This window comes from Perna viridis, chromosome 7 (genome assembly GCF_037379345.1).
Source record: "Perna viridis isolate PV_CMFRI_1.1 ecotype Kerala chromosome 7, ASM3737934v1, whole genome shotgun sequence".
Lineage (NCBI taxonomy): Eukaryota > Metazoa > Mollusca > Bivalvia > Mytilida > Mytilidae > Perna > Perna viridis.
The window spans coordinates 23,348,847-23,364,013 of record NC_142451.1 but is presented as its reverse complement, the minus strand read 5'-3'; the positions used below and the strand labels follow the sequence as shown (position 1 = coordinate 23,364,013).

The 15,167-nt window shown below is 33.6% G+C and overlaps 1 protein-coding gene across 3 annotated transcripts in view; it reads left to right on the top strand.

The window, feature by feature from the left end:
* The window catches only part of LOC148611873 (A disintegrin and metalloproteinase with thrombospondin motifs 16-like), a 49,690-nt gene that overhangs the window by 22,542 nt on the left and 11,981 nt on the right, over positions 1-15,167 (top strand). For all 3 annotated transcript variants that reach the window (XM_088592837.1, XM_088592836.1, XM_088592838.1), the window contains exons 15-22: positions 1,043-1,151; positions 1,534-1,670; positions 2,518-2,638; positions 4,571-4,648; positions 7,618-7,769; positions 8,503-8,641; positions 8,889-9,018; positions 9,801-10,005. In XM_088592837.1, coding sequence (XP_088448963.1) covers positions 1,043-1,151; positions 1,534-1,670; positions 2,518-2,638; positions 4,571-4,648; positions 7,618-7,769; positions 8,503-8,641; positions 8,889-9,018; positions 9,801-10,005 — 1,071 coding nt within the window. The remainder of the gene's footprint in view (positions 1-1,042; positions 1,152-1,533; positions 1,671-2,517; positions 2,639-4,570; positions 4,649-7,617; positions 7,770-8,502; positions 8,642-8,888; positions 9,019-9,800; positions 10,006-15,167) is intronic.

Sequence of the window (15,167 nt, the reverse complement as noted above, 5' to 3'; positions counted from 1 at the left end):
AGAATGATTGATGCTACAGAGGTCTAGATTTGATGGATTTTAGGACTATATGTAATATGAAGAGAAACATGACAGTCTCTGGTCCACTGGAATTTAATTTGTGCCTTCAACATTCTAATACACTCTTTGAACTCGTATATTGCAGTTTCTATTTCGCTTTTCAACTATAGAATACGCTTCATGATTCTTTGTGCGAGCATGTCTGACTTTTTCAAAAGATAAAAATCCATGATATCAAATTCATAAAAAGCAAAAAGACCCGGTAAATCATTTAATTATATCTAATTAAGTTTTCATGATGCATGCAATACGACTTTCAGTATCCACTATCTTTCATTACCCATAGCTACAGTTTACATTCCTCGAAATACCATGAGTATCGTAACATATTTTTTAAGTTTTGATACTGCATTAATACTAATACTGTTAACACTCAAAATTAGTATGATGCTTGTTAAATTTGTTTATGCATGCAACAATATATTAGCTACTTTCATGACTTTCCTTTGAGTTTGTTTGTGTCCTCCGTAACATTTTATGTGCTTATGCACGTAAAATTTTGCAGCTATGTTAAATTGGGTACCAACGCACTTCAGCGTTGACCATTGTAGATCAGCGTGACCACATTTTTTTATTTTTTTTTCACAAATATTTGATAATCATATATGTATGTAAGCCAATATTTACATATAAGAATTATATGATAATCATATGACTATCATATTAAAAAAAAAATCATGATTATTATATGAATCAAGCCTTTTATGGTTGTCTTAGGTGTCACTTTGTGTGTTACAGTGCAGGATAATCAAATACTTATTCACTCCTTTGAGGTGTACCTGGTCCATGCTATCAGTTTTTAGTGGAGTCGGGGTTGCTCATTTTCTTTTGTTTCTTCATGTGTTATTTTGGTTATTTCATGTTATTTGTTGTGTGTGTCTGTTTTCTATGTCTTGTAATCCATTGAAATATGTTCTCAAGTCTTAATTTCCTTGGTTATTCATTCAGTTAATCATATTTTAAAGAAGCAACTTAATTTTAGGAATGTGCAACCAGTCAATACAATTTTAAAGAGGAACAGTGTGCTGCTACCAATGGAGAATTATACAATGGTCATCGCTACAACTGGTTGCCTCATGCCTCTTCTTCATGTAAGATAATCTCATGATTGTTAACCATCATTTTTATGTTTCCATTTTTTTTTGTAACATTCAGAAAATTTCCGTTATATTTTTCAATGGACTTCAATGAAACTTTGTACAATGTCTGTGATTCGAGTGTAAGATGTGCATGGAGCATGTATCTTTTCCATATGAATGCAATGGTAGACAACTCAACTTAATTAATGTACTAAAACTATTGCATGGTTAAAACTGAAGTAGAACATGGAATAAAAATGTTTTTTTGCCTGTTCACATTTTTACATGTCAATAGATTAATGATTGCATCAAAAGTACTTGCTTAAAATTTGATTGATTGAAGAAATTTTATAGACCTTTCATTACAATGTAAGATGCTTTATTTATTGAACAGCTGAACATCCCTGTCATTTGCTGTGTCATTGGTTAGGAGGACATATTGAAGTTCCGAGGGGCTCTATGAAGTATCATGATGGTACTTCCTGTGCAAGCCATTCCCATACTGGGCGCTGTATCAATGGAAAATGTGAGGTAAACTACTTTGTACATTAAAAACTTGGTAGCTGGAACCATTAACTTTTGTTCCAGCTTATGATAGTTAGGAAACTGAAGGTTGGAGATTTCTGGATTTTTTCAATCTGGTTGTGAGTTCCTGAATTTTCTTACCTCCTTCGATGTTTTGAAGTTTTGGGATAATTTCAATTTCAAACGGTTGTTTTGATTTATGAAAAATTAAAATTACTGTTTGAATTGTGGTATTTATTGAGCTTGAGTTCTTAGTCCAATATTTTGGTTTTATGATTTTTTGTTTTGTTTTTTCATCTTGCCGACTTGAGACATTCTTGAAGTCAATCAGTACCATGTTAAATTGAACTACCAAATTAGTGATGACATAAATTTATATTACCTGTCATTACCTTAAATGACAATTTCATTAATGAAAGGGCTTCAGTTTTTACACTTTTTATAATCCCAACTTTCAAAATGGCTAATGAATTTGAGTTAGCAATGGTTATTTTTTAAGACTTATTTTTATGCAGACCAACAATTTAGTTTGAGTGTTTCAGACAACCAAGGTTTTGGTTATATAGAAGAGAATTTTGGTACTATGAAATGTGTTTAAGAAATTTTGGATGTAGAACCATTCAAGTTCAAGCAAGTGAAATCCACTATATATTAAAAAGCCTCAAACTACACAGTATGTAAGCCAACACACAGTTTTTCTTGTGAAATCAAAATTCAACAAAGATGGCATAGTCCTTGAGAAACTGTACTGGTTTTCTTTAAAATGGAATTTCTTTTTGTGATGACATTTATACAAAATGTATTGTTACAGTCATTGTAAAATACTAACACAATAAAGAGAATTTTTTCAAAGGATTTTGGATGTGATGGTCATCACAAATCTGGTCTGATGTTTGACAAGTGTGGTATATGTAATGGAAGAGGTAACACATGTAGGGAATACAGGGGTACCCACAACAAAGGATCTGCTAGAGGTTTGTGTACTAAATATCAATATTATACTGGGTAAATACTGTAAGCGTATTAATTTCCACAGTTTAAAAAAAAATTAGCATCATTTGGTGTTAAAATCAATTTAGTAGGTATTATTTTTGCATTTTTCTGTCCACAGCAAAAATAGCAAAAATGAGTACATTTACAGTATCTGGAACAGTGTTTAAAATAATACTTGTCCACTTGCAAAAATTAGAAAAAAAATTAGGGGCATATTGAATAATTAGCCAATTGGAAAAGTCATATGTACAAAAAACTGACATTAGAGAAAACCTGGAGATTCATTCAAATACAAAATAGCACTCAAATGACAATCCTCTACCAGCTAAAGGAGAGCTTTTAACTTGAGTATTATCTTTACAAGGTTCCCTCATATTGATCTTTTGTTGTTAAGGGATGATGAGAATTAGTAATGGTCTGAATGCCCCTTCATTCTGTCAGTCTACCACAAGTACATTATGGACACAACAGGTTGTTGGATTTTAGAGATTTTCTGGGTGGTTCCCCAGTTTTAACTTGAACAAAACATTGGGTCACTCTGTTAAGACACATTTTGTAGAAATATTTGGAACCAGGAAATTTTTGTGGTTCAAATTTAGCCAGCATAGGGTTCCACATGTAGCATTCTGATACCTTGCAACACAAAGTGGCCAGGTATTTTATGATGGCCCCCAAAAAGATGTGTGTCTGACCGTCTGTCCGGTGATCACTTAAGAATGGATCAAAGAATCTTTTTGGAGCTTTGCACAATTGTTCAGTACCTTAAAATACAGGTTAAGATCATTTTTTTTAATGTTGTGCAATCCCCATTTTTTACCATTACATGATGGGGTATCACTTAATGTTCCATTAATGCTCTGTTTTGTGTTTATTTTCACAGGGTTCGTATTGTGGTAGAGCACTGTTGTGTCATAATCCTTACATATCACTGTACTACACTCCCATATGGAAGTATATTGACATGTAAGGAAAAAGTATGTAGCGGTAGTGTTGACCTCCTTTCTCTAAACAGAGGGGTACCCAACTCTTATCCACTACTCCTACACCATTGAATGAAATTGAATGAAACTTTCACAGAATTTTTATTACATATTTCATATTCCAACCTCCTTTTTTAGGTTTTGACCCAAATGAATTTAGAGACCAGAAGGTGCATGTTATCAAGTGGGGGAGTGGAGGTTTCAAGTTAATTAGCATTGCTCCCAGTTTTTATACAACTACAAGAAATTTCCAGTTATATCATGGTATCAAGCTGTGGTTGTCATATGTAAACACTTCATGTCTAGACGCAAACTTGAATAACTGTATAGATCTTGATGAAATTGTACCACAAGTTACCATACCACAAAAGGAAGGCTGTGATTGATTTTTGGGGTCTTGACTTAATTCATTAAGGAAATAGGGACCAAAAAGGGTAAAAAAAGAAGCATTTTAATGACATCTGGACTATAACTTGATTGTGATTGAATTGAACCTTTAAAATTGTACAAGGTGACATACTACCAAAGGAAAGCTGGGATTGATTTTGGATGTTGTGACTTAAACTGAAAAAGGTATGAGGGCAAAGAATGGACCAGAAGCAAACATTTCCCTGATGTACAGATGTAATTTGAGTGAAAACCAATGGATGTCTTGGAAATCGTACCAGAGGTATCCACAGAAGGAAGGATGGGATTGATTTTAGGGGTGTGCTTATTAAAGAAAAAATGGTCAAAAAGGGGGACTGCTATTTTTGTTTAATTTCAGTTCTTGTTTCAGAAATTTAATGGCAATCAAAATTTAGAGCTGTATGAAGCTTTAATAGGGCGTCAATATATGCCCATACCATTCAGGTTTCAACCTCTGTGGTTATATCAAGCTGTGATTTGTGAAGCATTTTGTTCTAGTTCATACTGTTTTCTGTTAACTTGTAGAGTATGTGACATTCGTGAAGATACCCAAAGGAGCAACAGGAATAGTGATCACCAACTTAAACCAGTTCTGTCATTTAAGTAAGTGTTACTTTTGTGCCATTACTGTGAAAGTTTTATTGTAACTGATTTCAATGACTTACATATCTATCTATGTCTTTTTTACAGAAATATTAAAGCTGACCATTACCTATATAATTGTTGGTCATCCACACACCATGCACAATGATTTGAGAATAATTATATACTTGCCTTTAACTCGGATATTTGGCACTAAATTTTTAACTGCTGGGAAGGGTTCCGACTTAGATAAGATTTCAACTTTGAACTAAAATTTCAGCTTGAAAATGTCGAAAGCTTGTTAATTGACATGAGGATGACAACAACATTGAACAGTCAGACTGGCGCTTTTTACCCCAAAATGTTTATGAATTGTAAACATTAGTTTTAGGAGAACTGTCTTCATTATCTACGTATTGAATAAAGATAAAATGTGATGTAGTAAAAGAATATTTACTGTTTAGCCTTTTTTTCTCACAATGCTGATTTTATTTGTATTCCCACTCATCAATTTGTGTATTGATTTTAACCTGTGCGCACTTATACAGCCAAAAACCCAAAGGTGTAATAGAAAATGACCCAATAATGTACCATAATTCGTGACATAAGTAATATATATTTTAGTTCATAATGACAATTTTTTTTGTGAATTTCTTTTTGTTTAAGGTAAAACCTCAAAACTTACTGAAATATCTTCAAATGAGATGTTAGAGTATCATAAACTTTCTGTTTTATTTTTTGTTTTTCACTATATTTATGATTTTAATTTGGTTTATTGGTTGTACCAAAATTAGAATGAATGAGAAAATGGCCGTATCAAAACAATCCACATGGCTTGTCAAGAATTTAATTGCTTGCTACCATAAAAACAACTCTGGCTTGGAATTATTAATTTCAATATATTGAACTTATAAAAACAAACAGGTATACTCTTTGTAATTAGGGGACAGGAATTGTTAGTGATGCAGCTGTCAGAAATCAGTCTGACTTATACACGGGTCAAGGCTAGGTTCCAGAAATTTTGGGCTGAAAAGAGGGGAGGGGGTGGGGGGGTCCAAAAGAGGGGTTTAACTTACAGGAGGATCAACTTACTTCAAGTGTATACAGTATATAGATAGCAGTGATATATCGAATGTTCCCAGTGTAAAAAAATTGATAATTCACACTGTGAAATAAATTCATTAATTTCACTCTCGCACTTTCTCCCGCCAAAACTTTACAACATGAATATCAATCTACTGTTCACAAAATATAAAATTCATATGAAAAAAAGCGATGAATAAGTGAGGAAATCTTAATAATGAATGGGATAATCAATTGGTCGTCATGAATAACCAAAATATCACCACTCTTTTCTAAAATGCATAAAGATTTAACTCATGCATGTTTTTAAGCATTTGTGATCATATTTTGGTTATTTACTCTTCTTAATTAACTATTCTATTATTCTTTAATGGGCATACCTTGTGGTATTTGCAGTTGTTTATTGACACATAGTTTAATAACAAAGGAAACATGTATATTTCCAATGTAAAGTGACATAGCCATGGTTTGACATTAACATTTTGAGAACTTTGTCCTATTGGGCAAATTGATGTGATGTCAACTTGCCCAAATAGAAATCTATGTTGTTCCTAAGTTGATGCATGTTAGAAAATACATAAAATTTGTTTGTACTTCATGTGAGTGTAATCTAACTTCTACTTGTCCAAATGTTAATTTTTCTTGTCCTTGGCAGAACAGTCTTTAATGTCAGACCTTGATAGCTAGTATCTTATTACTGTCTTGAAATTTTACAGGAGAGTAAACTACATCCTTACAAAAACAATTTAGAACTTCAATAATATACCGATATGTAAAAGCTAATGATTTTGCTGGATTGTTTTGTAGATATTGCCTGTAGGCAACAATTATGGTCTTGTGGGTCTTCCATACTATATTGCCTGTATGCAACAATTATGGTCTTGTGGGTCTTTCATACAGTATTGCCTGTATGCAACAATTATGGTCTTGTGGGTCTTCCATACTGTATTGCCTGTATGCAACAATTATGGTCTTGTGGGTCTTTCATACTGTATTGCCTGTATGCAACAATTATGGTCTTGTGGGTCTTCCATACTATATTGCCTGTATGCAACAATTATGGTCTTGTGGGTCTTCCATACTATATTGCCTGTATGTAACAATTATGGTCTTATGGGTCTTCCATACTATATTGCCTGTATGCAACAATTATGGTCTTGTGGGTCTTCCATACTATTGCTTTAACTAAATTTAAAAAAAACAGCTGAAGAATTTAAAATGAAAGTAAAATATGAAACGAATACAATGTTATATTGGACATCAGGTTACTTTAGTGAAAGGGAAATCAAGGTAACCAGGATTCAAATGGTGATTTTAAAAAAATAAAACATAATTCAGGGATGAAGACAAAGACAAACAAAGTAGACACATGACAAAGAACATGAAATAACCAAGACAGTATGCACATAGACAGAAAAGTAAATAAGCAATCTGGCCCCCAATATTACTAGTAGATTAAGTGTAAGTGTTTGTAGGAATCAGGCAAAATTGGAAAAATCAGAAACATGCATGTCAAAACCCCACCAATCTGACAATATGATTTCACTCAAAGATGCTTTTATTGAAATGACCATTATTTGTTCTCTACATCACTGGATTCACTTGGAAATTTTTCAATCAAATGTTAGAAAATGAGGTTTTGATGGAGTTATCTGCCCTTGAAATGTTCATTTTCATTGCATTTCAATGAAATTGTAACTCAATGGTCCAGCATGATATGGAAAATCTTGTCTGTTTTCCTTGATTCTGATGATAAAAATAGTCACATTAAACAATCAAAACAGTATTTTTTCTCATACCATGTTTCACCCACTGCCTGATTCTTACAGATACTGATGAGTATCACCAGTGTCTAAAATACACTGTGTTGATAGATTGATTGGATTAATTCTTTTCTGTAATTATAGGTGTGTTGGTTAGAGGAGAAAGAATCTTCAGTAATGGAACTTTATCTCCATCTGGGTCATATCCTGCAGACCATTTTGTGGTCAAATACAGGAGACAGGGACCAGAGAAAATTGAAATCATAGGACCATTACCTGTAGAGATAGAGGCTCAGGTGAGAGACTATAGGAATCATAAAACCTTTATTTGTGGAGTTGGAGGCTTAGCTGAGAGATGATAGTAACCACCAGGTCATAAAGCCAGTTTAGAGAATTATCAAAAAAAAAAAAAAAAAAAGATATTTGTATGATTTTTTTTAAGTGGGACTTCTTCTGTATATGAAAAAAAAAATTTCATGAGTGGAATTCATTAGAATGATGAGGGAAAAGATGATCAATTTATCTAATGAGTAGAAGATATTTAGTAATCTATACTGAAACATTAGTAACTGTATTTGTTTCCCCTTTAACACTACAGTTTTCAACAGTAGACCTTTTGAGAGAAAACTAACGCTATTTCCCACATTTCTTGTATGTTGCTAAAATATAAATTGCCTGTGATATCTTCCTAATCTCATTATTAAGGTACTATGAATCTTAACTTCAGTGAAATCTTCAGTTTCGAATGCATTTTTTCTTTTTTAATACAGGCACCATGCCTATGACCCTACCTATAAAAAGTCTGTCCTAAAAAGAAAACATATTATTTATCAAAAAAGAAAGGAATATATTTGGCCTTCATGTAAAATGATATGAATTAGGATCTAGTTCATCATTACATGCATATTAGTAAAATCTAATTGATCTCTCTGGTTAATTTGTTTAGAGCATTCATTTTGTATGCATATAGATTCAAGATATTAGTTTTCTAGACAGAATTTCAATAATCTTTATAGATTGTATTTGTAGGTATATAGGCAATATCCAACAGAATATATTGGTACTGATCCAGAAATTACATACGTTTACAATATGCCAACAGGAGGTGGCAACTCTGGTTATAAGTGGCTGAGTTCACCAGGACAGTGTAGTCAAACATGTGGCCAAGGTAGATAACTCATTGTATTTTTATTGTATGTGCTGTTATAGCAGATTTTCATTATTGTAGTTTGTATTATTTATTTTCTTAAATTTCCCAAGTCACTTGGAAACTAGAATCTCTGTGGTATATTGTTTTTGGTCACTCTTCACCTGATGTAAACTGTGTAAGAGTATCACTGTAGAGTGCTTTAAGGTTCCTCCTCACTTGAGGTAACCTGTGTAAGTATTAGTATAACTGTGGTATATATTTTAAGGTCACTCCTTTCCTGAGGTAACCTGTGTAAGAACTAGTAACAACCAGAGAGTGGATGATTTCCATTGTAATTTGTATTTGAAACCAGCTGAGATACCAGAAGCCTGTAATGGAACTCCTTGTCCACCAGGGTAAGTACTACTTTTCTCTAGTTAAAAAATATTTAACATCTTCAAAATTTGGAATGTAGGGAGTGTTTTTTAAATTACAGGGTGTAGTCATTTGACCTCATTATTGACCTTGTAATTATCTTCAAAATGAAAAACAAAATTTCATGAATAATGTTTACTCCAATTAAGTCGCAACTAAGATGCATTTTAGTTTGTTCAGCTTAAAATGAAATAAATGATATCCAAATCTAGATATATATATATATATGGAAGATTGGACTTCACTTTACTTCCTTTGCATTCAACAATAAAGTTATGACACTCATCATGAGATTTGAAGAATTTGAAACTTAAGGTTGATTAAAGGTGTATATGGCTCTTTCCCTTTGCAGGTTTATTTAAATCTGTGCAGTGGAATAATTGCATTTTAAAGCATAGCTATAGGAAACACAATAAAATTTTGGATCAGCAGAGTAAAATAAGGGTTAACTTGAATATGAGATAACTAAAATGAGTTTTCTTTTGCAATTTGAACAAAATATCAATCAGCTTGCTATTACAGTGCAATTTATTAATTTTTACCCTGCATTAAGCAGAAAATTAGCTAAACATGACTTCCAAGGTCAATTTATTTTATCAGTTTCTTTGCATTTTGAATCTGTGTAAACATGGACACCTGGCTTTAACTGTCCAAAACAGTTCAATTTGCTTAGAAAGGTTTCACTTTAAAACTGATACAAACCAGAAAAATTAGAATTAGTCTATGTACTAATCTTTTCTATTTGTACACTTTCCATTTAAAGATGGTCATTTGGTAAATGGGAAACCTGCTCCCGTAGCTGTGGTGGAGGGATTACACATCGTTCTGTACAGTGTGCAGTATTACAGCATGGACGTTATACACCAATAGACAACAGTCATTGTTCTGGACAAAGAAAACCAGAGACTTCCCAATCCTGTAATGGTGACCCTTGTCCTGGTGTATGGAAATCTGGTACATGGTCTTGTGTGAGTAACAAATTTGCTAAACTCATAAAAAGTTAAACATGTTGTACACAGGTCGTTAAAGTTGGGACTGTGTTGCAATCACCTTGTCAGTCCATCCATCTGTTACACTTTTCTGTAACAGATCTTTCAGCTCCTATTGGAGGGAATGCCTAAATATTTGATATATTGTTTCTGCATGTTAACTTGAATCATGTCTTCCCTCTCCAGGTTTCTTGCTTATCTACTTCCTTTACAAATAAATATTTTTAAGTTGATGCTTAATGGAAATTTTCATATTTATCAGCTGCTACTGAAGGGAAGGAGTAGAAATTTGATTATGATTTGTATCATGTTTGCAGATTTGGCAGAAATAATTGAGTGGGGCTATTCTTAGCATGACATAATGTGCAAGATCTTGTTCATACTCTTACAAACACACTTTTGTCAAAATTTCCTACTTGTGGATTGCTGAAAATATTTTAAATTCTAGAGCACTAGGACAAAAGCCCCCATCTTATAATAAGCTTAATGTTAATATATATATTTCTTTTTTTTGTGTGTATTTTCTTATTTTTTCTTTTGTTGTGTGTTTCTTTTATGTGTGTTTTAGTAGTATTTGTATTGCATTTTTTCTTTTGTTTTTTGTTTGTGTATTGTTTTTAATTCTATTTAGAAATGAAAACAAAAAATTAAATGGTTCCAATTTAATACTTCCTGATTTACTTCAATTTCAAACTAATTAAAAGTTGTTATCATAGTTAATTAAGCAATTATGAACATCATGAAAAGATCAAAAATCAAAATACATTATAACTAATTGATTATACCATTCATCTAAACTTTGAAACTTAGACTAAATAAAATTTCAAATTTAGTTGTAAAGGAAGTAGATAAGCAAGAAACCTGGAGAGGGAAGACGTGATTCAAGTTAACATGCATAATTGATAAAACAATTGATAAAATAATTTCTCATGGGAGGCTTTTGTCCTGATCCCCTTATAGGGAATATAAGGATTTCAGTAATGATAATTTTATACAGCAAAGATAAATGTGGTGCTCATGCCAGGTATAGTAATTGAACATAAATCATATCTGAACCTGTTGGACTTTAAATTAATTCTGTTTAGTCAATTATGTGATTTACCAAGGTCCAAAATCCATTTGAAACAATGAAAAAGGACTTTGTAAAGTGTCTGATTTAGGCACAATTTTGGATTATTCAGGGTTGAGTTTAGGAGGATTTGTTTCTTGGGTGTTTCTAGAAAAGCAGAAGACACTTACCCTACCAGTGCACCCAGTCCATGATCCCAGTTTTTAGTGGAGTCTGAGTCTCTCATTTACTTTTGTTACCGTATTTTGATGTGTATTGTGTGCACTTTTTTACCAGGATATTCATTTCAGAACATGGGGGTACGTATAATACACCCATACATTGTTTCATCATAATTTTACAATCACAAGATCGTCCAAAATCAACGACCCTGAGGGAGTCATCAATGTATCAGAGACCACTTATGAGCTGCCAAACCATATTTTTGGAGTTTTTGTTGACTTGTTACCTTTGTATGCTTAGATTGTCAATAAAATCTTCTTGAAAATGTATTGTTTTATTTTTATTTCCTTCCAAAAGAACACAGCAGGTTATGCTTATAACTGCCATACTTTTGTTTTTGTGTATTGATTAACTATGGTTGTCACATGGTTATTGAGGCATAGCAAAGGGTATTTAGATGTCACTGAACAAGGCAGATTATGCTTACAACTGCCATACTTTTGTTTTTGTGTATTGATTAACTATGGTTGTCACATGGTAATTGAGGCATAGCAAAGGGTATTTAGATGTCACTGAACAAGGCAGATTATGCTTACAATCGCCATACTTTTGTTTTTGTGTATCGATTAACTATGGTTGTCACATGGTTATTGAGGCATAACAAAGGTTATTTAGATGTCACTGATTATGATGCAGATTTAGATTTTCATCTGTTGATTTTATATTTAACAATCATTTGACAAATAATTATATCTTAACGATGTATACAACTTGTTAACGATTTGAAAGAAGTAATTAAAATACACACAAGTTTCAGCAATTTAATTACTGATTAACAAAATCATGCATAACAAAATAAATTCTAAGACATTCTATTATAAGTCTCATGTTTGCACTAATATTAAGCAAAATGTCATTTTTAAGCATTGAAGTCTAAACACAAATTTTCAATTCACTGACATAGCTCATGAATTAAAACCCCTCGAACTCTTCATTGTTACTGTTTTCATTGAAGATATTGTAGATGTCTTTAAGTACTGAGAGCGGTGTGTTTTCTTTGTCTTCTTCGTCATGGTAATACAAGTCGAGATTGTCATCTTCACCTTCTGTTGTATCGTCTGCTGATGATGCAGGAGTTTCATCTTCTTCCACACAACATCGTCCTCTGTACCGTCCATGGCGTTTGAGATAGTACATTTCTTGAACGACTTCACAATTACCTTTGGGTCTAACTCCTGCCAGGCCTCCAAGATCCAGGTGCATATTGTTGTTAATTCAGCTTTCCGCATACGGCCAGTCACTGTAAAGGAATGGTTGTTGGATGAAATCCAGTTGATCCACTTGCAGCGAAGTGATGTCTTCATTGGTTTGGAGATGCCGACATCGTGTGGCTGCAGCATTGGTGTGATCCCTCCGGGAATAATGGCCAAGTCAGATTTCTGTTGTCCAAGGACGGCTTTCACATTGGTTCTCTTGTGGCAACAAAATGCGTCTAATACTAATAAGCTCTTAAGACCAGCACCTGGACGCCTGCCCCAAACTCGCTGTAACCAGTCTTTCATTATTTTGTCGTCAAACCAGCCCTTGGGATGCACGTTGGAGATGATCCCCTTAGGAAATGGGAGATGTGGCTTTGTCTTCCTTTTGAATACTACATATGGAGGTAGTTTACCACCATCAGCAGTACAGGCAAGCATTACTGTAAACCTGTTCTTCTTGTTGCCTGTTGTCTTTATGGACACTGTGTTTGACCCTTGTTGTGCAATTGTTGTATCAGATGGGAGATCAGAGGTCAGTGGAGTTTGGTCAGCATTGCCTATTTGTGATAGGTTGTAGTCATTCTTCTTGTGCAGTTTTATGATGAAGGCCTGGAAGTTGGTCAGTTTGTCTTCGTAGTCTCCTGGAAGTCGCTTGGAAATGTGTTCTTTTTCTAATAGATAAGCTATTTCTTTTCATAAACGTGTAAGCCCAATCAACTGCACCACAGAACTGTGTGTCTGGGTCTGTCTGCTTAGCTAGGTGGATTGCCTTTAATCTTAGTTCTGTAGTCGAAATGCCATAACCTTGCATACAATGATCGGTAACCCACATCATAATTGAGCTTCAAGCTCTGGGAAATTGAGTTTATTGCGCCTGTCTGCCTTTTTAGTACGTGGCATTTTCTGTTGCCAGTCTTTTTGTTTTCTCCAGGAACGAATGTTTGACTCACCGATACTGTATTCTCTACCCGCGGCTCTACGGGCTTCAGCATAGGCTATGACTTTGAGCTTCTCTCGAGTGGTAAATGACTGATGTACCATACCCATCTTCTGCGATCGAAAATTTGTAGGTTAATAGGAATTTTATTGGTATCATTAAATCCAAATATGGAGCTTGGGTACATTTGTACCAAAAAAATATGGTAATTTGTGCATCGTATTGGACTCTACTTCATAGTTATTGGATATTCTAATTTTTGAGAATATTGGCATCTTTTTTCACGTGACTGCGGTACCCAAGCCTTGGACATGAAAACAAAATAATTAGGGCCCTGCCACTAAGTGGCGGCCGCCCTATAGTAATCAGTCTGTCCGTCCGTGCGTCAGTCCGTAACAAAATCAGTTTTCTGCACTTTTTTTTCAATATGCTTGCAGATATTGGGCTGATATTTTGTATGTGGGTCAAGTATGAATAGTTACAAATCAAGTTTAAGTTTCATTCCGCTCCACCAATATTTTATCAAGTAATGGCCCTTGGACTTCGAAATTTCATTAAAATCGCCATTTTCCGCACTTTTTTCCCATATGCTTGCAGATATTGGGCTGATATTTTGTATGCGAGTCAATTATGATTAGTTACAAATCAAGTTTGAGTTTCGTTCTGCTCCACCGGTTTTTGACCAAGTTACAGCCCTTGGAATTCCAAAATTTCACTAAAATCACGGTTTTCCGCATATTGTTCCCATACGCTTGTAGATAATGGACCAATGTTGTGTATATGTGTCAAGTATGATTAGTTACAACTAATGTGTATGTTTTGTTCCGCTCCACTGATTTTTGACCAACCATTCATAGTCCATCCACCATGGGCCACATATGTCAAAGATAAATATTGAGTCCATATTGGTCCCAAAGTACAGTTTTCAACCAGCGGGGCCCTAAGAGATGGCTGCCATCTCCATGAGATCTAGTTAATTTCAAATTATAAGTAAATTGTTAATTTATAATTTCCATAAATATTTTAAATGATCATTCAATTAAGGGTAACTTTCTTTTTTTTATTCCTTTTTTTTTTTTCAATGAACTAATATCAAAATCTTTATCCAACTTAAAAACTATTAATTTTAAACATAAACCCTTTATGTACCCCAGATACACATCGGAGAAAATTCGGCATCTCATTATCACACTTGGCTGAGCTATCAACACACATTCCTTTTGATGACCATCTGCATTGTTTGCTCAGACCCCGTAATTGATTGTAGTAAAAACAGTCCTTCTTGAAGTAGCAATCTTCAGAAATTTATTACTCTTAATAGAAACCTTTCAAAGGTAATCAAAACATATGTCCAAGCTGACAATTTCAGCTATTGTCTACGTTACACATTCTTTACCCGAACATTCTTTACCTAAACATGGACAAAACAGATAAATACAAAAAGAAACAAAAAACAATATTCTTTATTGATATAAGTACACAAAACAGGCGAAATGGTTCTTCTATTGAAAAATAGAAAGTCAGAATTTTCGTGGTTCTAACAAGTTACATGATTTTCACTGCGTACAGTACATACATACATCGGTAATAAAGTTTTTTACATCAACTTTTAAAGGAAAAACCACCCTGCACATTATACACAAATGCGCACTATACATACCAAAATACGGTACTTTGTATGTATTATTTTGGTTATTTCATGTTCTTTGTTGTG